General features: G+C 41.4%; 1 protein-coding gene, 1 long non-coding RNA gene and 1 pseudogene across 2 annotated transcripts; 1 reads left to right on the forward strand and 2 right to left on the reverse strand.

The window, feature by feature from the left end:
• Positions 1–6,710: 6,710 nt before the first annotated feature.
• LOC116529970 lies at positions 6,711–19,944 on the reverse strand. Its single transcript, XR_004259765.1, has 3 exons — positions 19,935–19,944; positions 9,588–9,593; positions 6,711–6,923 (listed from the first exon to the last, which is right to left on the reverse strand). It is a non-coding gene; the product is annotated as an uncharacterized LOC116529970 (long non-coding RNA).
• LOC116530062 lies at positions 8,212–8,310 on the forward strand (annotated as a pseudogene).
• Positions 19,945–22,285: 2,341 nt separating the features above from the next.
• Positions 22,286–22,638, reverse strand: LOC116529971 (ubiquitin-fold modifier 1). Its single transcript, XM_032247911.1, has one exon. The coding sequence runs from the start codon at positions 22,609–22,611 to the stop codon at positions 22,354–22,356; it is 258 nt and encodes an 85-aa protein (XP_032103802.1). The 5' UTR covers positions 22,612–22,638; the 3' UTR covers positions 22,286–22,353.
• Positions 22,639–26,371: the final 3,733 nt, after the last annotated feature.

Consider the following 26,371-nt stretch of genomic DNA (forward strand, 5'->3'; position numbering starts at 1 on the left):
ACTCATGGGTTAAGAAGCCAGGGACTGACTACATGCTCCTTGGAATCTAATGCAATGTCCCAGTCCATCGCTGAACCCCATCTGCCAGTGCTTACTGTGCAGTGCCCAATCTCAGAGCCTTGCCCTCACCCCTGCTCCCCCAGCCTGCCAATCACCATGTCCCCTACCTCCCTCTATTCCCATTGCCACCTCTGTGGCCCAAAGCATCACGGTCTCCCACTGTCTACTTCAGAAGCCTGCCCACTCGTCCTCTGCGCCCCCTCTGAAAAACATCACATATTGCAAAGTGCTCTTTCTATACTGTGAATCTCATCTTGTCATGTAGACATTGTTTAATAAATAAATGTTAAGTGAGGGAACATGCGATGTTCCTTTTAGGCTTAAAATCCCTCCATGGCGTCCTACTGCACTTAGGCTAAAGCCCAACAGTCTGACGAGGCTTACAAGGCTTGCAAGACCCTGGAAGATCCACCTCCTGCTGCCTCATCTCACACAACTGCTCCTCTTGCTCTCTGCTCCACGCATATTGGCCTCCTTTTAGTTCCTGGAGTGAGCTGGGTTTTCCCTGGCCTCAAGGCTTCCCACCAGTATCTTTTGTGGTGGGAAGAAATTTTCTTATCTCCCCTTCACTCATCCTTTAGGTCCCAGCTTAAATGTCATTCGCTCAGAGAAATCTTTGCCAACTCCCCTCCAAACCCCCACCACAAGACCAGACCAAGTTACCCTATTCATCCCTATTGTAACATATATCCCAATTCCGATTAACTATGTGAATTGTCACTTATGTCTGACAGGTCTAACATGTCTCGCTACTACTTGCCTGGATGGCTGAAATACCCTCCTAACTGGTTTCCAGGCTTCCTCTCTTGCTACCTCCCCATGTTTGGTTTTCCACATGGCTGCCAGAATGAGCTGTTAAAAACATAAATAAGCTGGATCTAGTGGCTCATGCCTGTAACCCCAGCACTTTGGGAGACTAGGGCAGGAAGATTACTTGAGGCTGGGAGCTCCACACCACCCTGGGCAACATAGCAAAACCCCATTCCCACAAAATAATATCTGAAAAATTAGCCAGGCATGGTGGCAGGCACCTGTAGTCCCAGCTACTCAGGAGGCTGAGGCAAGAGGATTGCTTGAGTCCAGGAGTTTGAGATTGCAATGAGCTAAGATTGTGACACTGCACTCCAGCCTGGGTAACAGAGTGAGACCCTGTCTCTAATAAATAAATACATACATAACATTTTAAATTAAAAAAAAATGAAAACATAAATGGCTTATGTTTCCTCCTGGCTCAAGACCCTCTGGGAGCTTTCCACACACAGGGTAAAATCTCAGCCCTGCACCCTGGCTGCTGCGCCTGCTGATCTGCGGCTTGCCTCCCTCTCACTCCGCATCCCAGAATGTTCTCTACTTCACACGTTCTGACCTCTTCTGTTCCTCCTGCCTCTGCCCCTCACCATCATACCTACCATCTTCCCCCTGTTTCCCTTTTTAAGTTTTGTCTCTGAAATTTCTAATGTGGTTAAATAGTTTATGATGTGCTCATGGATACCATGCACATTTATTTCCCCAATGTCCTATGTCCTATTCTCTTGTTAATTGCACTCCCCTTCTTTAGCTGATCCTTTCCTACACCAATTCTTTTTTATTTTTAAATTGAGGTATAATTTACACATAAAAAGCTGTACATAGTTAATATATACACTTTGAAGAGTTCGAAGATATGTATACACTTGTTTAACAGTCACCATAGACGATGCCATAAACATCATCAGCCCTAAGATTCCTCCTCACTCTCTCTTTCGTATGTGTATGTGATAAGAACGTTTAGTCTAAGATCTACCCTCTTAGCAAATTTTAAAGCATATTCTACAGTATGGTTAACTATATATACTAAACAGTACAGTAGCTCTCTAGGACTTATTTACCTTACATAACTGAAACTTTTTGCACCCTTTGGCTGACACCTCCCTGCTTCTGTTCTCCCTTTACCCAGCTCCTGGGAAGCATCGTTCTGCTGTCTGCTTCTTTGAGTTTGACTGTTTTAAATTCCTGACATAAGTGGGTCTCACTCCAATCTTCATGCTGCCTCCCATTCCCAGTGGGCATGCGACCCAAGTCTGATCCGTCTAGGCTCCCGTTCCCTGGTGCTTTTCTTCTCTTCCATCAGAGAAGACATCATTGAGACCCTCATACTTTATTACGCGTATTCTTAGAGACTGTCACCCAGAGAGAAGGTAGACCAACTCTTAAATTAAGCAATATATAAGTAGTTCCTAAATGCTTCAAATTCATGTATTTATTCAACATTTATGAAGCAGTTTCTGTGCTACCTACGTATTGTGCTCAGAACTGGGGAAGCTTATGGCAATAAACAAAGCAGACAAAAATCCCTGCCCTGAACAGTTCCACAGCTGTCAATATCAGCCATGTGATTACTAAAATTCTGAGCGCTGAAAGCGGGTGCAGAGTACTTACTGGAACCATCAAAGACTTTTGTGATCAAACAAGTTTTACCAGAGATTTTGCAGATTCTAAGACTAATCTACTCAACAAAGCATATTAAAAATGCAAGCTATTAATAGGAAGAGACTTTAAAATTCTATTTTTTCAAAGAGCTGAATCACTCTGCTGGTTAGAGATAATATGTAATCAGTTCTGAATCTAAAATGACTCCGAAAAGTCAAAAGAAGCCACAAGGTCATGCTCACATCTTCCCTCTCCAGAGATTTTTCAGAACATCAGCACTGTATTAAAAAGAAAATGGTTAAAAAAAGAGAGAGAAAGAGAAATTATAGACCTAAACTGAAAGTGCAAGAATATGACTTTGCTATTGCAGATAAAAAAAAGTCAAGCTAATCAATCAGTTTAATACAGTAAAAGCCTTCTTAGCAGTGATTTAATTCTATTTTTGTGATTAATTTTGTTTTTATATTGTTTTATTTAGTGAGAAATAGTTAAGGAAATAAATAAGAGAATAAAAACAAATCTGCTACATTCCAACCACTCAAAATTAACTCCTGTTAATATTTTGGCATATTTGCTTCCATGTCCTTTTTGATGTTCCTACTATTTTTAAAAACACTGCTCTCTGTCTCACTGTCTTGCTCCATCTTTTTGTCTCTGTCTCTGTCTCTCTCTCTGCCTATATATATACATATACATGCACACACATATATACTTCTTTAAAAAATATTGGAACATTAAGTTAATGCTAAAATCTCTTTTGAAAGTTATCCCTCTTGGTTCCCAGAAGTAATCATTATTTTAATTATTGTTATTATTATTTTGATACAGGGCCTCACTCTATCACCCAGGCTGGAGTGCAGAGGCAAAATCATGGCTCACTGCAGTCTCCACCTCCTGGGGTCAAGTGATCCTTCTGCCTCAGTCTCCCAAGTAGCTGGGACTACAGATGTGCACCATCATGCCCAGTGAATTTATTATTTATTTATTTATTGAGACAGAGTCTCACTCTGGCGCTCAGGTGGGAGTGCAGTGGCATAATCTCAGCTCACTGCAAACTCCACCTCCCGGGTTCAAGTGATTCTTTGCCTCAGCCTCCCAAGTAGATGGGATTTACAGACATGCACCACCACGCCCAGCTAATTTTTGTATTTTCAGGTTTTACCATGTTGGCCAGGTTGGTCTCAGACTCCTGACCTCAAGTGATCCACCTGTCATGGCTTCCCAAAGTACAGGGATTATAGGTATGAGCCATTGCACCCAGGCCCCGTGAATTTAATATTTTAAACTTGATAAGTATTGTTCTATTCCATTTGCTATACTTTTATATACATATGCAAATAAAAGAGATCTTTGGCTCCTTGCCCAATGCCAATCTGGGATCACGGTGGGGTGGTTACAGGATCTGCATGCCCAGATGGACATCTGAATTATAGTTTAGGCTAAGCTGAGAGCCTCACCAAAAAGTACATGCATACAACCATTTTTTCAGCAAGCAAATTGTTCCTATCCCATAAGATAAAATTAAATACATTATTATGTCACAAAGAACATCATGATTTCCCAGTATTTTATCCTGAATAAGTATGAAGACCATTGCTCTGTCAGAGGGGTTGAGAAAAATATTAAGTGAGAACCCATAGATAACAGGGAATGATCAATGCGTTAAAAATGAAATCAAATATAAGAATAGAGGTGAGGCTGCCTAAGTGGGTGAGGGAGGTCTCCAAAGAGGTGACCTTCAACATTAAAACAATGAACACTGTGAATAAAGTGTGGGAGCGAGCTGGAAAATGTCAGGAGAGCAGAGCAAATTGGTGCAATGTGATATTTGACATGAAATGCTGCACTAGGGCCCTGTCATTCATTTACAACCTAATCTCCTGAGGAAGAAATGCTAATGGTCAGAAATGGGTACATTTCCTTCACCAGCTACCTGAGTAGCAGAAAGTAAGAGGCCTCAGTCAGTACATGGTTTGTTAGATTATCAGAAGCTTTAACCAGAGCTGACTTAGGGGACTATGCAGGGCTGTTAGAACTTCTGGGGCTCTGAAAAAATTTGCCAGGAGTTTGTCTTTGCTACACTTAAACCTCTCTTGGCTGGGCACCTTACACCTGTAATCCCAGCACTTTCAGAGGCTGGGATGGGTGGATCACTTGAGGTCAGGAGTTTGAGATCAGCCTGGCCAACATGGTGAAACACCCTCTCTACTAAAAATACAAAAATTAGCCGGGCATGGTGGTGCATACCTGTAGTCCCAGGTACTCAGGAGGTTGAGGAGGGAAAATTCCTTGAATCCGGGAGGTGGAGGTTGTGGTGAGCCGAGATGGTGTCACTGCATTCCAGCCTGAGTGACAGAGCAAGACTCCATCTCCAAAAAAAAAAAAAACAAAAAAAAAAACCCAAATAAAGAACAAATCACCTCTGTCTCAGCCTTTTGCTCCTCCGGGTCCCCAGGGCACTCACATTGACCAAGGCCATGCCAACCCGCCCAGGCATTTCTGGTGGATACCTGGTGTGTGCTGGCCCAGCACTCCTCCCTTTTTTGGGGAATGGCACATCTTTTCCTCTGGGGCATGTTCTTCTCCCCACTGCAAACATGTGGTTCCAAAGGAGCTGCCACGTTATTGCATATCCTGCCCTTTGGCCACATTCATGAGTCTTTGGGTGGGAACATGACCAAAACTGGGCCGGTTGGAATACTTCATGCACTGACCACAGAGCATTCCACTGCCTGGTCAAGGCTAGGTCAAACCACAAGCCAAGTTAATCAGCATCCATCCCCAGGATTTTTTCACTTGGAGCTTAAGGAAAGAAATTCAGTCTCTGTTTAGGAACAACGTTGTGAGCACTGAGGTAGGGGAACTGTTAACAGTCCTGCTCCTTGCGGTGAAGGAAGCTGTGCTGAAAGAATGAAGCCTCATGCTGAGAGATAAGGAGGAGAGTAAGTGGTATTGGAGCTCCTGCTTCCAGATATCCTGGAATTCTAACTATATTCCCTCTGCAATTATGAAAGGCTGCCAAAAAATTTCCCCCTTTGCCTAATCCAATTGTTCTCTATTTCTTTCATGATAATACAAATCCTGATATAAATGTCTTCCTCCACATTGCCCTAAGTTCTAAAATTGCCCTCCTGCACCCCAGCTTCCTAAACAAAATTCTTCCTCAAGGTGATAGGCCAAAGTAATCTGATTGGCTCCCTGAAGCAATTCACCCTGAGGTATGGACAATTCAGAAGTTTCCCTGTGTTGTTAATGGGGTAGACCACACAAGAGATGGGGCAGGGGGTATATGGGAAATGTCTATACCTTTTAAATTTTGCTGTGAATTTAAAACTGCTGTTTTAAAAAGTCTTAGAAGAAAAGCTTCCCTGTAGCCTTGGCCTTAAGATTGAACCACTTTATGACCATGAAATTCTACTCCTGGGTACATAACCAAGAGAACTGAAAAAATGTATATCCACACCAAAACTTGTACATAGTGCTCGCTTTAGCCGCACATACACGATTAGGTTGGTGTAAAAGTAATTGCGGCTTCAGACCATGAATTTTAAATCATTATAACTCAGTTCAAACACACACACACACACACACACACACACACACACACACACACACACACATATATACATTTTTTTTTTTTGAGATGGAGTCTTGCCCTGTTACCCAGGCTGCAGTGCACTGGCACGATCTCGACTCACTGCAACCTGCACCTCCTAGGTTGGAGCAATTCTCTGGCTCAGCCTCCCGAGTACCTGGGATTACACGTGCCCGCCACCATGCCTGGCTAATTTTTGTAATTTTAGTAGAGATGGTGTTTCACCATCTTGGCCAGGGTGGTCTTGAACTCCTGATGTCATGATCTACCTGCTTCAGCCTCCCAAAGTGCTGGGATTACAGGTGTGAGCCGCTGCGCCCGCCATAAACAAATCTTTTTCATCAAAATAGGAACCATTACAATCGACATATTTTTGTCAACAAGAAATAAGTTTGTTTATTCCTGTAGCACAAAAATACGTGCTTCAGGATTCCATAAACTCTTGGAAAACATTTTTCTGCATCCTGCTGGTTGTGGAAGCATTTTTTTCCGCAACAAGTTGTTGAGATGCTTGAAGAAGTGGCAGTCAGTTCGCAAGAGATCAGGTGAATACTGCAGATGAGGCAAAACTTTGTAGCCCAATTTGTTCAACTTTTGAAGCATTGGTTGTACCATGTGAGGTCGCACAAGATGAGATTGTCATGGATAAGAATTGGGCCCTTTTGGTTGGCCAATGCCAGCTGCAGGTGTTGCAGTTTATGTTGCATCTCATCAATTTGCTGAGTATACTTCTCAGATACAATGGTTTCCTTGGGATTCAGAAAGCTGTAGTGGATCAGACCGTCCGCAGACCAGCAAACAGTGACCATGACCTTTTTCTGGTGCAAGTTTGGCTTTGGGAAGGGCTTTGGAGCTTCTTCTTGGTTCAGTCACTGAGCTGGTCATTGCCGATTGTCGTATAAAATCCACTTTTCCTGTAATCCCAGCACTTTGGGAGGCCGAGGTGGGTGGATCACGAGGTCAAGAATTTGAGACCAGCCTGACCAACATGGTGAAACCCTGTCTCTACTAAAAATACAAAAGTTAGCTGGGTATGGTGGTGTGCACCTGTAATCCCAACTACTCAGGAGGCTGAGGCAGGAGAATTGCTTGAACCCGGGAACTGGAGTTTGCAGTGAGCCAAGATCGTGCCATTGTACTCCTGAGCAGAGTGAGACTCCTTCTCAAAAAAAAAAAATGAAAGAAAGAAAAGAAAAAATCCACTTTTCATCACATGTCACAATCCAGTCGAGAAATTGTTCATTGTTGTTTCGTAGAATAAGAGAAGAGGACATTTAAAAACAATGATTTTTTTATTTTTATTTTTGCTCAGCTCATGAAGGACCCACTTATTTAGCTTTTTCAGCTTTCCAGTTTGCTTCAAATACTGAATGACCATAGAATGGTTGACATTGAGTTCTTCAGCAACTTCTCTTGCAGTTGTTAGAGGACCAGCTTCGATGATTGCTCTCAACTGGTCATTATCAACTTCCAATGGCCAACCACTACGCTTCTCATCTACAAGGCTCTTGTCTCCTTCACAAAACTTCTTGAGCTATCACTCCACTGTGTGTTCATTTGTCAGCAGTTCCTGGGCCAGTTGCATCATTGATGTTACAAGTTGTCTCCCCTGCTTTACGATCTATTTTTGAACTCAAATAAGAAAATCATGCGAGGCCGGGCGCGGTGGCTCAAGCCTGTAATCCCAGCACTTTGGGAGGCCGAGGCGGGTGGATCACGAAGTCAAGAGATCAAGACCATCCTGGTCAATATGGTGAAAGCCCGTCTCTACTAAAAATACAAAAAATTAGCTGGGCATGGTGGCGCGTGCCTGTAATCCCAGCTACTCAGGAGGCTGAGGCAGGAGAATTGCCTGAACCCAGGAGGCAGAGGTTGCGGTGAGCCGAGATCGCGCCATTGCACTCCAGCCTGGGTAACATGAGTGAAACTCCGTCTCAAAAAAAAAAAAAAAAAAGAAAATCATGCGAATTTTCTTTTTGTCTAACGTCATTTGCATAGTCTAAATATAAAATAAACAGCAAGTAATAAGCCATTAGCAAAAAACAAGAGTGAGAAATGTGCATTAAAATGATGTATAACATAACCACATTTATTTAAGAATGTATTCCAATATCAAACAGCAAATTTCAACAATGCAAAAACCGCAATGACATTTGCACCAACCTAATAAAATTAGAACAATACAGAGATTAGCATGGCCCCTGCACAAGGATCACATGCACATTCAGAAAGCGTTTCATATTCTTCATTAAAACTTCTTTCACCTAAAAAAAAATTATACACAAATGATCATAGCAGTATGGTTCATAATAGCCAAAAAGTGGAAACAACCCAAATGCCCATCAACAGATGAATGCATTTAAAAACATGGTTATTTATACAATACAATCTCTAGTCCGCCATAAAAAGGAGTAAAGCACTGATACATGCTATAGCGCAGAACCTTGAAAACATCGTGCTTATTGAGAGAAGCCAGTCACAGAAGACCACGTTTTGTATGGTTACATTTAGATGAAATTTTCAGTATAAGCAAATCCATAAAGACCTAAAGTAGAAGATTAGGGGATGGGGGAGGAGAGATAGAGAGGGACTGTCTTCTTTTTGAGATGGAGTCTTGCTCTGTTGCCCAGGCTGGAGTGCAGCAGTGTAATCTCTGCTCACTGCAACCTCCACCTCCCAGATTAAACTGATTGTCCTCTTCAGCCTCCCCAGTAGCTGAGACTACAGGCATGTGTCGCCATGCCAGGCTAATTTTTGTATTTTTAGTAGAGATGGGATTTCGCCATGTTGGCCAGGCTGGTCTCGAACACCTGACCTTAAGTGATCCACCTGCCTCAGCCTCCCAAATTGCTGGGATTACAGGCATGAGCCACCGTGCCCGGCCGGGTACAGAATTTCTTTTGGGGGTAATAATGTTCTGGAATTAGATAGTGATGGCTGAACAACCTTGCGAATATATTTAAAAACCACTGAACCTTACATTTTTAAATGGTGAATTTTATGGTATGTAAATTGTATGTAAATTTTTTAAAAAAGGAAAAAGGATTGAGCGATTTGTTGACTCTCCTGGTAGGTTGTAAGGGAGAGATATTTTTGAGCAGGGGTACCTCCCATTGCTCCTTCTCTGCTCAGTGCTCATGCCCTTCAGCGAAGCAGAACAAGAGAAGCAGAATTTGACAAGGGACCTGACACTTGCATCAGACCCAGGGGTTTCAAGGCACTTACTGTCAAGAACTAGGTTAAAATAGGGCCCACTTTTTTTCAATGATAGGTAAAAGGTTAATGGATATATATTTCTCAATGTTAAGATTTTCACCCATAGTATATCTTAAAATATTGGTGCTGCTTCCACTTGTCTGTTGGGGAGTGTTAGTGCAATGCTTAGTACACCCAGAGAGAAATGAGTCTCAAGAGAGAGCACTAGAAGGCAGACCTATTTGGCAAAACTCAGTTTTGTTTTTGTTTTTTAGAGATAAGATCTCCCTGCTCTGTCACCCAGGCTGGAGCGCAGTGCCTCCATCACAGTTCACTGTAGCCTTGAACTCCTGGGCTCAAGTGATCTTCCCGCCTCAGCCTCCCAAGTAGCTGGGACTACAGGCACACACCACCACACCTGGCTAATATACATACAGACAGGTTCTTGCTATGTTGCCCAGACTGATCTCAAACTCCTGACCTCGAGCAATCCTCCTGCCTCAGCCTCCTAAAGTGCTGGAATTATAGGTGGGAGCCACTGTGACTGGAAGCAAACCCCAGTTTTGAGGTTATAGGCAGAGCTTCCACTAGACAAAATTAGGAGGCAGGTGACATTTGTCTTCAGAGCCTTCCATCTTCCCTGAAGGGGGACTCAGTGCTCTCTTACACACCCTTCATCTCACTGGGAATCTGAGATCCTGTTCTTTGATGACTCATCCTTGAAATTGGTTTATTATAACCCTATTTTAAAACTTTAGTCTGTAGAAAATATTCACATAAGTACACAAAGACACATGTATAGGGATGTTCATGGTATTATTTCAGTTACAGTTTCCAATCAGAAACAACCTAGATAATTGCTAATAAGAGAAATATTGTGCTTTTGGTAAACAAACCAACCTTCTCACAGAGGATTTGTATTACAGAACATGCTCAGGGAGAAGCCCCCTCCTAAATTAACTGATGCGAGTGGGTGGGGATTGGGATTCGGTAGTAGTGGGAAGCCCCACCTGGAGGCTGATGAAATACAAGCTGGTTTGCTGCTTTGAGATTTTGCTTATTTTTTCCTTTGCCTGGAATATACTTTCCTTCTACCTACTCCCATTCCAAAATCTGACATTAGCACAACTTTCAACATTATGTTGCTCAAATGCCACTCTTGATACACTTTTCTCTTCCCCATTCAGCTAAGGGCTTGGTGTCATTCATTTTTGAAACTCTGTCATTTAGCAGACTGCCTGGGATATAGCAGAAGTGCGAGAAATATTTTCTAAACAAAATAAGGAATAACTGAATCTACCTCTTCCAAACATATTAAGTATTCCACTCCCTGTGAATCCACAGCACTTTATTTATGTCTCACTTTTGGCGTTATGACTTACTACCTTGTATTGTGGTTTATTTGTGTGAATCTTTGCCTCTCTACTGGAATGAAAGCCTTTCGTGGGCAGAAACCACATAACACCACGCATAGTGCTTTGTGTATAATAAGTATACAATTAACATTTATTTCAGTTTGGCAAAAAAAAAAAAAGCTTTTTTGAAAAAATTTATTAGTATCTCATAAATATGAGAATTAAATGTATGTATGCTAATACGGATGAAGGAATATAAAAAGGGCTTTATTTCCATAATGCTGTCATCCTCGAGCCACTAGGGATATTCTGAGGTTTAGGCTTACTAATTTATGCACATAGGGCTCAGCAGCCTAAGCAGCTCAATCAACTTGCTCTTCCTCTCTCTTTCCCTCAGGCCTCCCCTCCAGCTAATGATAATTTTGACTTTCATGCTATAAGGAAAACCAGTGCTGGAAAAGTCAGAGGGCTACTTCAGTTCAAACAGCAAGTCAACTGCAGAATCAATAATAGATCTGCCCTCTCAACCTCCTCTGGCATGAACCTTCTCCGACACAAGCCCTGGTCTTGAGAATGTGGTGACCGATGATTCCCACATTTAGGACTCACATCAGAAGAGAAGCTTCTTGTCAGTTCTACTCCTTTCCCTACATTTGGTATGCAAGGGAGCTTCTCTGAGACCTTAGGACCCCAGTGTATGCCTGTTTTATATTTCAGACTCTTCTTAATAGCTTGTGAGCCTGTCACAGTCTCTGTTAGCCTGGGGTAGGGCATAATTATCTTTGTTTTGTGGGAAGAACTCTGTGGCATAAGTTACTTAATATTCAGAGAGCAATTTGCAGGTACTCAGCTTAGTCACAAAGTCTGCTTAATGATGCTGAACACAAAAGTCTGGATTGTCTATTTCCAAGCTGTTATCCAGGTTGGCTAAATGGCCCATCTTCCCTCTTACCTGAACTCCAAGAGTAGCTGGAGTTTGGGGCCCAAACTGTACAACCACAGTCAGCTAGACCAGGGTTTCTTTTCCTGAGAACTATCAACATTTAGGCCAGATAATTCTTTGCTTTGGGGGTTGTCCTGGGCATGGTAAGATTTTTAGCATTATCCCCGGCCTCTATACACTAGATGCTCATAGCATCACTCCTCCCCAACCAGTTGTGACAACCAAAAATGTCTCCAGATATTGCCAGTGTCCCCTGAAGAGCAAAATTGCCCCCAGTTGAGAACTGCTAACTGTGGACTCTGAGCTACTTGCTCACTATCTTCCAGACCAGAGACGGACGAGATGGATGTTTCCAAACTTCTCTTACCCAGATTCCACAGACTGAGTACTATCTTCTTTCTTTGAGCATTAGCTTTGACTATTCCTTCCTCATTTGCCTGATAGTCGGTGGTCTCCTGGTTGCTTGAGTCTCTTGGTTTCATTTCCTTCTGGCCTTGGATGACCCCACTGCTGTCCTGTTTCACCTCATGAGCTGGGCTAACAAAAACAATGTACTTTCCCCAAGCCCAAATTTGCAACATTTATTCAATAAACATTTATTATTATATATTTTGCTTGAGTGACATGCTAGGATAAACTAGAGATTGTGGGGTTTACTAGCTAGAATTATGTTTCATTGCAAGTGACAGTTGCCTGAACAAGATAGAAATTTATCCCACGTAGAAGTCCAGAATGAGACAGGCCAGAACTGGTGTGGTGGTCTTGTTCCATGAAGTTGATCTGGGCCTGAGTTCTCTTCTAAGATTACTCCATCGTCCAAGATAACTGCTCAACCCTAGCCATCAGCTCCACCACCAAGCCATCAGGAAGAAGGAAAGAATGGAGAAAAAAGCGAAATTAAGAAAGGTTCTTGAAGACTGCTATATAGTACTAATGCTTGCATCTCATTTGCCTGAATTTAGTTACCAGGCCACACCTGTCTGTAAGGCAGGCTGAGGAAGTTTCACTCAATGGAGTTTCACTCCTGTTGCCCAATCTGGAGTGCAATGATGTGATCTTGGCTCACTGCAACTTCCTCCTCCCAGGTTCAAGGGATTCTTTTGCCTCAGCCTCCCCAGTATCTGGGATGACAGGTGTGCACCATCACGCCCGGCTAAATTTTGTAAAGACAGGGTTTCACCACATTGGCCAGGCTGTCTCAAACTCCTGACCTCAAGTGATCTACCCGCCTCAGCCTCCGAAAGTGCTGGGATTACAGGCGTGAGTCACCGCTCCCGGCCGGAAACATGGTTTTTACTCTGAGTGTCCATGTGACCCACTTAAAAACTGGAGGATTGGCCAGGCGCGGTGGCTCACGCCTGTAATCCCAGCACTGTGGGAGGCCGAGGCGGGCGGATCACGAGGTCAAGAGATTGAGACCATCCTGGTCAACATGGTGAAACCCCGTCTTTACTACAAGTACAAAAAATTAGCCGGGCCTGGTGGTGCGTGCCTGTAGTCCCAGCTACTCGGGAGCCTGAGGCAGGAGAATCGCTTGAAACCGGAAAACGGAAGTTGCAGTGAGCCCGGGTGGCGCCACTGCACTCCAGCCTGGCGATAGAGAGAGGCTCTGCCTCTACAATAACAACAACAACAAAAAACCGGAGGATGTAGTACCACGAATGTTAGAGGACAACTGAAAGCCGCTGCTGGATGGAGGGTACAAGGACACTTGAAACACATGCCTACTCTCAGGATGCTTTGGTACGGTAGCAGAATTAGTTGTACAGTATACACAACTACCTCTAGTTAAACTTGACTAAAATAACTTTTTTTCTAAAGGGGGAAGGGAAGGTGTAATTACAATAATGATACAATGATAATGACTATAAACTAAATATTAGCAAACCACATTAGGAAGAGGACTCGTGTTTATATTTGTGCAATTGTGAGTATATAGTTCGTCAGATTCTAGAACAAATTTGAGTTTAATTTTTGGAAGAGTTTGCCTCTCAGGAAATGCATACAGAAAACTCAATTACCAGTTTTCGAAATGTTGGAAATAATAATTATGAGTCACTTGGTGGTTCTATTTTTATTATCTAGTAGTGGGTGTCAAATTAACTGCTGCTTTATTTTTAGCTATGTGATGTGTCTCTCAGTACACATTCTCTAGAGGATTGCATTAGTTGAAATATGACAAAGATCTGCAGAGTCAATAGGGTTGGCCAAGTCTTCATCAAAGATGATCCCAAACTTGTCATTTGGTTTTGGTACAAATTGACAAGTCATCTTACAGTGCCAAGAGTCATGATGACCAAAGAGAGTGGAATTGAGGCTTCTCTTTTTCCAGTTTCCACATTCTTGTAACTCTTTTATTTCTTAGCAGTGCTGTTCTAATGGCCTCCATGGAGTGTTGGTCCAATCCCAAGGCCTTGCTGCATATTACAGAGTCAACATGAGGGAGAAAAGCTCAGTTCTCAACTCTTTGAGTACGAAATAGGCAGTCTAATTGCAGATTAGCAGAATGGCCTTGACGTTCTTTAGAAAACCTCCATTGGGCAGAGTAAAGAGAAAGTTGACTTCATTTTATTACTTTCACAAAAGAAAAGCTTGGTGCTCTCCCATACTATTCCAGATTCCTATCATCACTTATTCCTGGAATTGTGTAGGTAAGCAAAGAGTCATAGAGGTAGGGGGAAAAAAATGTGGGCTGGGAGAGGTGGCTCACACCTGTAATCCCAGCACTTTAAGAGGGTGAGGTGGGCGGATCACGAGGTCAGGAATTCCAGACCAACCTGACCAAGGTGGTGAAACCCTGTCTTTACTAAAAATACAGAAATTAGCCAGGGTGGTGCCATGTGCCTGTAATCCCAGCTACTCAGGAGGCTGAGGCAGGAGAATCGCTTAAACCCGAGAGGCAGAGGTTGCAGTGGGACAAGATTGTGCCACTGCACTCCAGCCTGTGTGACAGAAGTAGACTCTGTCTTCCCCATCCCCCACACCCCCCAAAAATTTGGTGTGCTGGAGACCTGATTCCTGATTGAAAAAGAGGAGGTTGCTGGGGAATGCAGTAAGTGATAATGTCACAGCTTTTCTAAAGCTTTGGGATCTTGAGAAGAGGAGCTGGAGTGAGAAATGGCTGAAAGCGGCTGTTTTCAGCCAGAGTCAAGGGGCATGTGAGACAGCAACTCTTTAGTCATCTCACGCAAGTGAACAGCAACTCCATTTGGAGTATCAGCTTCCAACAGGAAGAATGATAGAGTCCTTCTGCAGCTTTGTAGGTATGTGTGTTACACATGCACATGTGTAACATGAAGAATTACGAGAAAAAATGTTTGTGAAGTGCCCAGCACTGGTTCTGACATATGGTAGTAGGTTGCTCTATAAGTGAGAGTTACTGTTATTATCAGAGCGAAAGGGCACCACAAAGCCCCTTCCTCCTCATCTGCAAACCCAACTCTGGGGTCACATATGCAGATGAGGGAAAATGCACTGTTACCTGGGACCTGACACAGTCTCTCTCACCTTCTGGCAATATTTGTCCGCAAGTTCCTTTTCTCCACTCACCTTCTTCTTCCCTTCCCACCTCACCCCCAAACACCTACTTTTTCTTCAAGGCCCAAGACAAATGCCAACTTTTCTCTGTACCTATACCTCATCACATTCCCATGTAGACACCCATTGTCTTCTATGGGTGCCCACAGCACTTTAAATGTAATGTAATATGCCTCTTATCATTCTATCTTTTAGTTATGTGCCACCAACGCCAATGACTGAGCTTCTCCAGAATAAAGATAATTTCTTCTTCAGCTTTACCTTTTCAATTATTAAAATATTGTTTGACTGGATAAATTGTACATTCATCTAGTGGGATATTATGCAGAGATAAAAAGAAATGAGCTATCGGCCAGGCATGGTGGCTTACGCCTGTAATCCCGGTACTTTGGGAGGCCGAGGCCTGGGGATCACCTGAGATCAGGAGTTTGAGACCAGCCTGGCCAACATGGCAAAACCCCGTCTCTACTAAAAAATACAAAAATTAGCCAGGTGTGGTGGTGCATGCCTGTAATCCCTGATACGCAGGAGGCTGAGGCAGGAGAATCACTTGAAACCTGGGAGGTGGAGGTTGTGGTGAGCCGAGATTGCGCCACTGCACCACAGCCTCAGTGACAGAGGAAGACTCCGTCTCAAAAAAGAAAAAAACAGACAAAGAAATGAGCTACCAACCTATGAAATGATATGGAGGAAACTTCAATTTATATTTCTTAATGAAAGGACCCAGTCTGAAATGGCTATACATTGCACAATTCCAATTATATGACATTCTGGAAAAGGCAAAACTGTAGGGACGATAAATCTTTAGCAATTTCCAGGGGTTCAGAATGGGGGTTAATTTTGAAGATGAAGTACAGGAGATATTTAGGGAGGTGAAACTATTTGGTATGATATTGTAATGGTGGAAACATGACATTATGCATTTGTCAAAATCCATAGTACTGTACAACACAAAGAGTGAACCATAATGTATGCAGATTACGTAAAGTCATTTAGGAGGTAGGAGGGTTCCAGGAAGGGAAGCAGACCATGGCAGTAAAATCGAACTGTATTAAAAATGTATGAAACGACCTCACTGAAGGAAGTAGGGGATCACATACTGACCTAAAATTACTTTGGAAATAAGTGGAATCTTTAAGACTAAAGGCAAAAGAAATTACATACTAAAAGTATGTAAGAACACTTCTTTAAAAATACAATAAAAATAAATAAATAGGACTTAATTAAACCACAAAGTTTCTGTAGAGCAAAATAAATAATCAACAGAGTAAAAAGGCAACCTTTAGAAAGAGAAAATGTTTGTGAACTATACATCTGACAAAGGACTAATATCCAAAATCTATAAGGAACTCAAACAAATCAGCAAAAATAAAACAAATAATCCCATTAAAAACAGGGAAAATGATATGAATAGACGTTTCTCAGAAAAGATATACAAAAGATCAAACATATGAAAAATACTCAACATCACTAATCATTAGGCAAATACAAATTAAAACTGCAATGAGATACCACCTTACTCCAGTCAGAATGGCCATTTGAAAAAGTCGAAAAATAATAGATGTTGGCGCAGATGTGGTGAAAAGGGAATCCTTGTACATTGTTGGTGGAAATGTAAATACAACTTCTATGGAAAAAAGTATGGAGATTTATCAAAGAACTCAAAGTAAATCTATCATTTGATCCAGTAATCCTACTACTAGGTATCTACCGAAAGGAAAAGAAGTCATTATATATAAAGACATGTGGCTGGGCACAGTGGCTCACGCCTGTAATCCCAGCACTTTGGGAAATCAAGGCAGGTGTATCATCTGAGGTCAGGAGTTCAAGACTAGCCTGGCCAACATGGTGAAACCCCCTCGCTGTGAAAAATACAACATTTAGCTGTGTGTAGTGGTGCACACCTATAATCCCAGCTACTCAGGAGGCTGAGTGGGGCAGAATTGCTTGAATCCAGGAGGCGGAGGTTGCAGTGAGCTGAGATCACACCGCTACACTCCAGCCTGGGCGACAGAGCAAGAGTCTGTCAAAAAAAAAAAAAAAAAAAAAAAAAAAAGACACCTGCATGGATATATTTATTGCAAAACAATTCACAATTACAAAGATATGGAATCAAACTAAGTGCCCATCAACAGATGAGTGGATAAAGAAAACGTAATATACATATGCCATGAAATACTACTCAGCCATAAAAAGAACAAGATAATGTATTTTGCAGCAACTTGGATGGAACTGAAGGCTGTTATTCTAAGTGAAGTAACTCAAAAATAGAAAACCAAACACCATATGTTCTTACTTATAAGTGGAAGCTAAGTTATGGATATGCAAAGGCATACAGAGTGGTATAATGGACACTGGAGACTCAGAAGTGGGGAGGGTAGGAGAGGGGAGAGAAAAAGTCACCTGTTGGGTGCACTACACACTATTCAGGTGATGCATATACAAAAAGCCCAGATTTCACCACTACACAATTTATCCGTGTAACCAAAAACCACCTGTACCTCTAAAGCTATTGAAATAAAAATAAATTTAAAAAAGAATGCTGCTTCAGTTGATAAAGTTGTTTCATTTGAGGGCGTGAGTTAACAATTCTGCTACCGCTATGCATGTGTCCTGGAATGAAACAATTGTGTAAATAGATGGCAGATTGTGGGAGCCAGGTTTCTCAATGTTGGAGTGGGAATGTACAGATAAGTAAGGAGAAAAAGCTAGAATGATCCACATAGTAATGGATTAAAGTTGGACACGTTAGTAAGAACTCATATTTAACTTTATATATATATATATATATATTTTTTTTTTTTTTTAAGAGACAGAGTCTTACTCTGTTGGCCTGGCTGAAGTGCAGTGGTGTGATCATAGCTCACTGCAGCCTTGAAACATTGGGTTCAAGTGATACTTTTGCCTTAGCCTCTTGAATAGCTGGGATTACAGGCAGGCATGCACCACCACATCCAGCTAATTTATTTTTAATTTTTTAGAGATGGGTCTCTCTATGTTGTCCAGGCTGGTCTCAAACTCCTGCCTCAAGCGATCCTCCTGCCTCAACCTTCTGAGTAGCTGGAATTCCATGTATGAGCTACTGCACTCGACCCATATAAAAATTTTTATAGATAGATGCATATGCACTGGTTAGTACACACCCATATATTTATTTGATCTGTTAGCTGAGAAGTCCTAAAAGACCTAGCATATTCTCTAGCACACAGACACCTACCATCCAGATCTTGGTTCCTAATACCATTGTCTAATAAAAGGATCTAAGGGCTTTTTGGAGACAGAACTGATTCTAGAACTGGGGCAAGAAAGACACAAGATGTGCCTAGAGCATGTTGTAGTGCCAAAAAGTAAGGAAGTGCTAGGAAAAAAAATCATGTTGTTGGATTATGTCAAAGAGGGCATAAGAGCCAACTGAAAGAGTTCCCGATGACCAATGGGGAAACAATTTGAGCAAAAAAATGAAAATAAAAGTAATATTGAATTATGACCTAAAGTGTAAAACAAGCATCCATGAGTTAGTAATGTTATAAATACATAATTGAATAAATTAATAAGGGTGTGTGTGGGTGTGGAGAGACAAATTGTCCATACGGAAGAATTCCAAATAATTTATGTAGATACTGTGCCCCCCTAAGAAGGGAGCATGCATCCACTCCTTATGTGTGGGCTGCATGTAGTGACTTCCCTCCAAAGATTATGGAAAGAGAGGAAAAAGAATAACTTTACAGTGGAGAAACCTTACAAAAACCACCTCAGCTAGTGATGAAGGTCAACATCAGCAGTCATAAATCATGATGATAGCATGTGTAGGGATGTGAAGTGACGAAAATGGCATTTTGTCTCTATGATCTTCCTCCTGTGACCTCATAAGCCCAATCTAAGACAAGAAAAACATCAAATTCCAATTGGAGAACATTCTCGAAAACACTTGACCAGTACTCCTCAAAACTCAATTTTTCTGTAAATCTAAAACTGTTCTGGAAAATAAAATCTGACCAGTCATAGTGGCTCACACCTGTAATCCCAGCACTTTGGGAGGCTGAGGTGGGAGATTTGCTTGAGGCCAAGATTTTGAGACCAGCCTGGCCAATACAGTGAGACCCTATCTCTATAAAATATTTTTTAAAATAAAAAGAAAAGAAAATCTATTTTGAAAAAGTTACTGACACATAGTTGTTTTATTATTATTGCTATTACTATTTTGAAACAGGGTCTGGCTCTGTGGCCCAGGCTGCAGGGCAGTGTTGAGATCTCAGCTCAATTCAACCTCTGCCTCCTGGGCTCAAGCCATCCTTGTACTTCAGCCTCCAGGGTAGCTGGGACTACAGGTGCACGCCATCACACCTGCTAATTTTAGTACTTTTTTGGTAGAGATGGAGTTTCACCATGTTGCCTAGGCTGGTGGCAAACTCCTGGGCTCAAGAGATTCTTCCACTTTGGCCTCCCAAGGTGGTAGGATTACAGGTGTGAGCTACAGCACCTGGCCAATTGTTCATTATTAAATGACCCAAGGCCCAGAGAAGTTAAATAATTTTCCCAAGTTAGCAAAAATGTAAATTATCGTCAGTATAACCTAAATATAAGAATAGTCTTTGTTGTGATTTTTTCTAATTTATTTAGCAAACATTTATATTATGGTTACTATGTGATATGCACTATTCTAATTGCTTTTCAAGTATTCACTGAGTTGATTCTCATTGTAATGTCATTAAGAAAGTACTACTGTTATTCCCATTTCACAGAGAGGGAACACTTGCCCAGGCTCAAATAGCTAGTAAGTGGTAAAGCTGATGTTTGGACTGACACAGTCTAGCCCAGAGATTATGTGCTTGACCACTACACCATTCAGCCTCTCTTATGTAAAGAAAACTTCGAAAAGTAGATTTAAATTAAAGTTTTCCCCACCGTTTTTTGGCAACAAAAATTGTTAGAGAACATTAAGTGCAGTTGGACAGTTACCACTAGGAGGAGTCAAAGCTTAGAAACCTTTCTAATGACTGTATTTCAACGAGAGTAAAGGACAGTTCTCATCTATATTGCCCTTAACCTGTTTCTGTTTGCTGGCCCATGAATAAAAAGAAAAACATACAAATAAAATGAATTCAGAGATGTCTGAATTTTGTAAAGTGTTTTACTTGTCTTTTTTTCCTTTATTATACATGGCCTTTCATATTGTACAATTTAACACTTCATTATATAGTGTTTTGTTTTTTCGAGTTGTTTCATTTGTCTTGTGCCCACACGGGGATGTAAACTTTCTGTTAGCAGGAAACATGGCTTATAGTGAACTCATTATTTTTAAAAATTGCATGGCACCTGGCATAGTGTTAGGTACTTTGTAAATACTTACTAATCAATTAAAATGCATAAATACCTTAATTTATGTAATAAGTGTGTTTTGAGGCTGGCATAAGTGAACTTAAAAATTCACTAGGAGTACTAGATATTTAAGGAAATCCAACAATGAATCTTTTTAATTAAGAAGAACTCTGTAATTTAGCCTCGTGTAAATCTCTATTTTCATATACAGTTTGGCTTAAAGCAGAAAGCACCTGGGTATACGTCATTGGTTGAATAAAAATTTATTTCTGTATCTTGTAGAGGTTTAAGAAAGACTTACTTGAATTCTGCCTTTTCTCCTTTCTAATGCTGATGGTAACAAACTGGGATACCCTGGGGTAATCAAGTGGTTAAAATGCTTTCTAAAGAGGCCGTGAGTTGAGATCCTGGTCCTGCCCCGCCTCACTCACCGGCTAGGCAATCCACTTGAGCTTTCTGGGACTCCATGTCCTCATCTATGAAAAGAGAGAGTTGAATGAGATGAGCTCTTTCAAAATCACCATTCAGCTTCCCAGGTAAGGGGGCAGGCAGACAGTAGAAGAGCCTTCACAGGCTCTCCCACCAGACTACCACATTTACAGTACCTATATTCTTTATCTTAGTTAGATACCATTGACATTGGGACAGTGTGTAATGATATAGTCATTGTCCACAAAATATTTAATATTTCCTTTATCCTCCCTGTCATCCAGGACGCTATACAAATATAAGGGTAGGTAACAACCTTAGGTTCCAGTTTCAAAGACAAGTATGTTAAGGGACTAGTAGAAGATATGACAGTTGTTGAACCTTTTATTTCTCTCCAAAGCTAACTTAAATAAAACGCTCAGGCTGGGCAAGGTGGCTTACACCTGTAATTCCAGTACTTTGGGAAGCCGAGGCGGGAGGATCACTTGAGCCCAGGAATTCAAGGCCAGGCTGGGCAACATAGTGAGACCCTATCTCTACAAAGAAGTAAAAAATTAGCCAAGTGTGGTAGCACACACCTGTGGTCCCAGCTACTTGAGAGGCTGAGACAGGAGGATTGCTTGAGACCCGGAGGCTGAGGCTGCAGTGAGCAATGGTTGCAGCACCGCACTCCAGCCTGGCCAAGAGCGCAAGACCCTGTCTCAAAAAATTAAAAATAAACATAAAATAAAAAAGAAAACCCTCAGATGTTAATTTTTTTCTAAAAAATAATTATAAACATTCAAAGAGTGTAAGATTATTCAGATATGTGATTTTCTACCTAGGGACACTACGGTTCATTTAACTTTAGAATCTATCATTGGCAAAGAGGTTTGGGGGCCATCTGGGAGTGGTTTATGAGCTGTAAATTGAGTGCAGTGAGAGCAATTAAGCATTTAAATTGGAGCAATGTGTAAACTTAACAGCTGGTAGGTGTTGTCAATTTCGAGCTACAGACCACCTGCTTGGCAGACCACCTGCTTGGCAGAATCTGCATACAAACTGAAAAAAAAATCAATGGAATAGTGAAAAGTAGAATCTGGATTTGGTAATTTGGAGCATAAATTCATATTGCACATACAGCTGAGAACCTTTCAGATTAACCTAGAGGTATGGCAACTCCTCTAGGAATGCTTCACTGGACAAAGATTTGTTAAGCTATTTAAAATGTGCTTAAATTACAAGTTAACTCTCTTAAATTACAACTAACTCTCACAGTTAATAGCTTGGGATTGTTACAAGAGAATCTGACCTTGAAGACCCATGTGTATTTATCTCATAATCTTTTTTTTTTTTTTTTTTTTTTTTTTTTGTGCTTAAAAACAATGATTGTTGAAGACTTACAAGCTTCTATTTAAGTGCATGGTATTTATAGAATATATTAAAGCAGTGTTTTTTTTTTTTTTTTTTACAACAACAAAAAATACCAATATTTATTCTGAAAGGCAATTGTATGTTCCAAGTAGCAGATATTAACAACTTCCAACACGATCTCTAGGAATAATCCGCAGTTCTGAACCATGTTTTAGAAAAACATTTCCAGCAGTCTGTGCAGGATTTATTCCTATTCCATCATTGGTAATAATTGCACTTGTTGCAGCAGGAACTTTAAATTCTTCTGCTGCAAACTTTAAGACTGCTGTGAAAGGTGTACTTTCAGGAACACTGAGTACTTTGTACGGCAGCCGCGGATCCGACGTCAGCGTGATCTTAAAAGAAACCTTCGACATGGTGGTGTCGGGATGAATCTAGAACATCTAAAGCAGTGTTTTTTACTGTTTCCAGGATCCTCCTTAAGGGTTGCCACAATGGTAAAAAAAAAAAAAAAAAAAGAAAGCAGGGGAGTTTCTGACCATTGATCTTCTGGCTTGCCATCATTGACCAGCTTCTTAGTTAAATACATGTTTAAAATTCTCTGTAATAAGGCACTGGTAATTGTTGAAAGGGAAAAAGATCAGGAAATTTGGATTAAATTTAGTCAGACCTATACTTACTACCCCTCTTTTTCATATTAAAATCCACCTGTCCCAGACTTGTTGCTTTCTGAGTTGTTGGGGCTTTTTTGTTTTACTTTGTTTTTTTTGAGAGAGTCTCATTCTGTTGCCCAGGCTGCAGTGTAATGTCACAATTTTGGTTCACTGCAGCCTCCGCCTCCTGGGTTCAAGAGATTCTCATGCCTCAGCCTCCCAAGTAGCTGGGGTTGCAGGCATCACCACCACGCCAGGCTAACCTTTGTATTTTTAGTAGAGACGAAATTTTGCCATGCTGGCCAGGCTGGTGTCGTTCTCCTGACCTCACGTGATTACAAGTGTGAGCCACCGTGTCTAGCCTATTTTCTGAGTTTTTTAAGGTAGCAGATTTGATAACTTTTGATAAACCAAGGGACATACATCACCTCAGGGAGCCTTATTTTTTCTACTAATTTTATTTATTTATTTATTTATTTATTTATTTATTTATTGAGAAGCTCTGTTGCCCAGGCTGGAGTGCTGTGGCAAGATCTCAGCTCACTGCAACCTGCGCCTCCTAGGTTCAAGCAATTCTCCTGCTTTCAGCCTCCCGAGTAGCTGGGACTGCAGGTGCCCACCACCACACCTGGCTAATTTTTGTAGTTTTAGTAGAGACAGGGTTTCACCATGTTGGCCAGGCTGGTCTCAAACTCCTGACCTCAAGCGAACCACCCACCTTGGCCTCCCAAAGTGCTGGGATTACAAGCGTGAGCCACCATGCCTAGCCTTGTTCTACTAATTTAGAAAGGGAATGTTTTTACAAGTTTTTTAGGGCTGTTATAGTTTCCTTGGTTCCTTAATCTTCTTACCTTGGTCTTAGAATAGGCAAGATCCTGAAACACATTCTCAGCCTTCCATACATTCATGATCTCATTCAACCAACATTAATGAAAAAAAGATGAATACGACTGTTCCTGGACCTTAAGGAGGTCCCAAGTTTAAGCAGGAGAGACAGAAACACAGAAATAACTACAACATAACAGTATTTAGAGTACTTAATGTCAGGCATTTTACTAGACAATTTATAAATGATACCATTTAATCCTACCACCAACTATAAGGGGCAGGTGTACATTTCTCCATTCGCAGATGAGGAGACTAAGGCTTAGGAAGTTACCTTGCCTTTCTTTTGCTCTCCTTTGTATAGTGCACTTGTCTCTCAAACTTTTAGTGTACCATTTGTCTGAACCCTCAAGTATATTGCATTAGGATTGTAATTTTTCAGGTGAGAACAGCTTTGTCATCTTTGTATCCCTGGAACATGGCTCAGGGCTTTTCATGTAATTCATGTTCAATAAAAGCTATTGGATTGAATGAAACATGGCAGAGTCAGGATTTGATCCTATGTGTGCCTGGCTCCAAAGCCCAAGTCCTTTCCACTCTGTTAATTTGTCTTCCTACCTCATAAGTGCAATAGTAAAAATACATACAAAATATGGGAGCACAGAGAAAGTCATAATGTGGTTCACAGGGAAGGTAATATTTGAGTTGGGCATTTGAAGAATGCCCAGTAATTTATCAAGTTGAGAAAGCAGAGAAGGCCTCTCAGCTGGAGAAACAGCTCACACAATGGCATGAGAAAGTAAAGTGAATATGATTTATGAAGAGTGCTGACTAATTCCATACTGATAAAGCATAAGTTGAAAGAAAGTGAATGATGGTTGTTGCAACTGGAATGCTAAGTTGTACTGGCATGTAAGGGACATTGTATGTCATTCTCAGGAAACAGTTTGGGCAATGGAAAGCCACTGAGGGTTTGTTGTTGTTGTTGTTGTTGATGGAGTCTTGCTCTGTCGCTCAGGCTGGAGTGCAATGGTGCGATCTCAGCTCACTGCAAACTCTGTCTCCCGGGTTCAAGTGATTCTCCTGCCTAAGCCTCCCTAGTAGCTGGAATTACAGGTGCACACCACCACACGTGGCTAATTTTTATATTTTTAGTAGAGACAGCGTTTCACCATGTTTGCCAGGCTGGTCTCAAACTCCTGACCTCAGGTAATCTGCACGCCTCAACCTCCCAAATTGCTGGGATTACAGGAATGAGCCACCATGCCTGGCTGTCACTGAGGGTTTTTAAACAGAGGACTCACTTGGCAGACAGGGGCTGGAATCAAAATATTTGGGTTCAAAACCTAATTTGCCTCTTACTGTGTGATCCCTATATAGTGAGGGTTTCCCATATCCTCCGTTTCCTAAATGAAAATGATAGCATCCTATCAACCACTGGAATTTTTATGAGATTCAAAAAAGTGCTTTGTAAGCTGTAAATCCAACTATAAACGCTAGTTATTATTAAATTAGCATGTGTATTAGTTTGCTAGGGCTGCCATAACAAATACCACAGACTGGGTAGCTGAAACAACAGAAATTTATTTTCTTACAGTTCTGGAGGCTGGAAGTCTGAAATCAAGGTGTGGGCACGGGATGTGAGGGCAATTGGCTGCAACATCTGTTACCCAAATGATCCCCAGGGTTGACTCAGCTGATCTGACTGGCTCAGTGAGTGTCCCCTTCCTCACCGCTCCATGTATGTCCCTCCTGAAGCTGCATGCTGATCGAGGAGGACTGTTCCTTGGTCAAGGATATAACAGTAGCTGTGCTTTTTCCGGGTTTTTAAGATAGCTGATTTGATGACTTCTGATAAACCAAGGGACATACATCAGGTTCTAGCAAGGGATATAATTGTTCTTTGGTCAAGGATATAAGAATACTTGTGCTCTTTCTGAGTTTTACTAGAACCTCCAAATAAGTTCTCAAGGTATTTTTGTAGGAAAATGTAGGAACTTACATCAGATCTCCCAAAACTCCAGGCAGATCCAAATAGGTGCTGTATGTAGCAGTCTGCCTTCCTTAAAAAAAGAAAAAAAAAAAAAAAAAAAGAGGGAAGGTCAGCAGGGTTGACTTCATTCTGAGACCTTGCTCATTGGCTTATAGATGGCCATCTTCTCTATTTGTCATCACATGGTGTGTCCTTTGTGTATATCTATGTTCCAATCTCCTATTATAAGGACACCTAGTCATGGATTATGGGACCCACATGATCTCATTTTACCATAATTACCCCTTCAAAAACCTTGTCTCCAAATATAGTCACATGCTGTCATACTGGGGGTTAGGACTTCAACATACATATTTCGGAGGTTCACAATTCAATCTACAACAGCACATAAGAAGATCAAAATGTAGCAACTCCACAATGTCTACTCAGGCAATGCCAAGTCAAAAATGGAAAGCCTGCATTATTTTCTTTTTTCTCTTCATCTCTTTTAAGGCCAGTCAAGTAAAGCAGTGGGAATGGAGAAGGAACAAATAAATCTGTAACTGGTTGTGATCAATTCATTGTAAGCACCACTGTTTACAGTCATGACTGTCCTATTCAACCAGGAAATGGAGGCATGGGCTCAGACCTGCATCTCTTCCTTGTGAAATAGATTCCCTGGTCAGAGGCCATGTTGGATGGAATTCCATGTCTGTGGATCAGGCT

This window comes from Sapajus apella, unplaced genomic scaffold (genome assembly GCF_009761245.1).
Source record: "Sapajus apella isolate SASKATOON/1434 unplaced genomic scaffold, GSC_monkey_1.0 scaffold64, whole genome shotgun sequence".
Classification (NCBI taxonomy): Eukaryota; Metazoa; Chordata; class Mammalia; order Primates; family Cebidae; genus Sapajus; species Sapajus apella.

Excerpts from the sequence above, each read along its gene's own strand:
- LOC116529971 (XM_032247911.1), bottom strand. The coding sequence starts at position 22,611 with ATGTCGAAGGTTTCTTTTAAGATCACGCTGACGTCGGATCCGCGGCTG.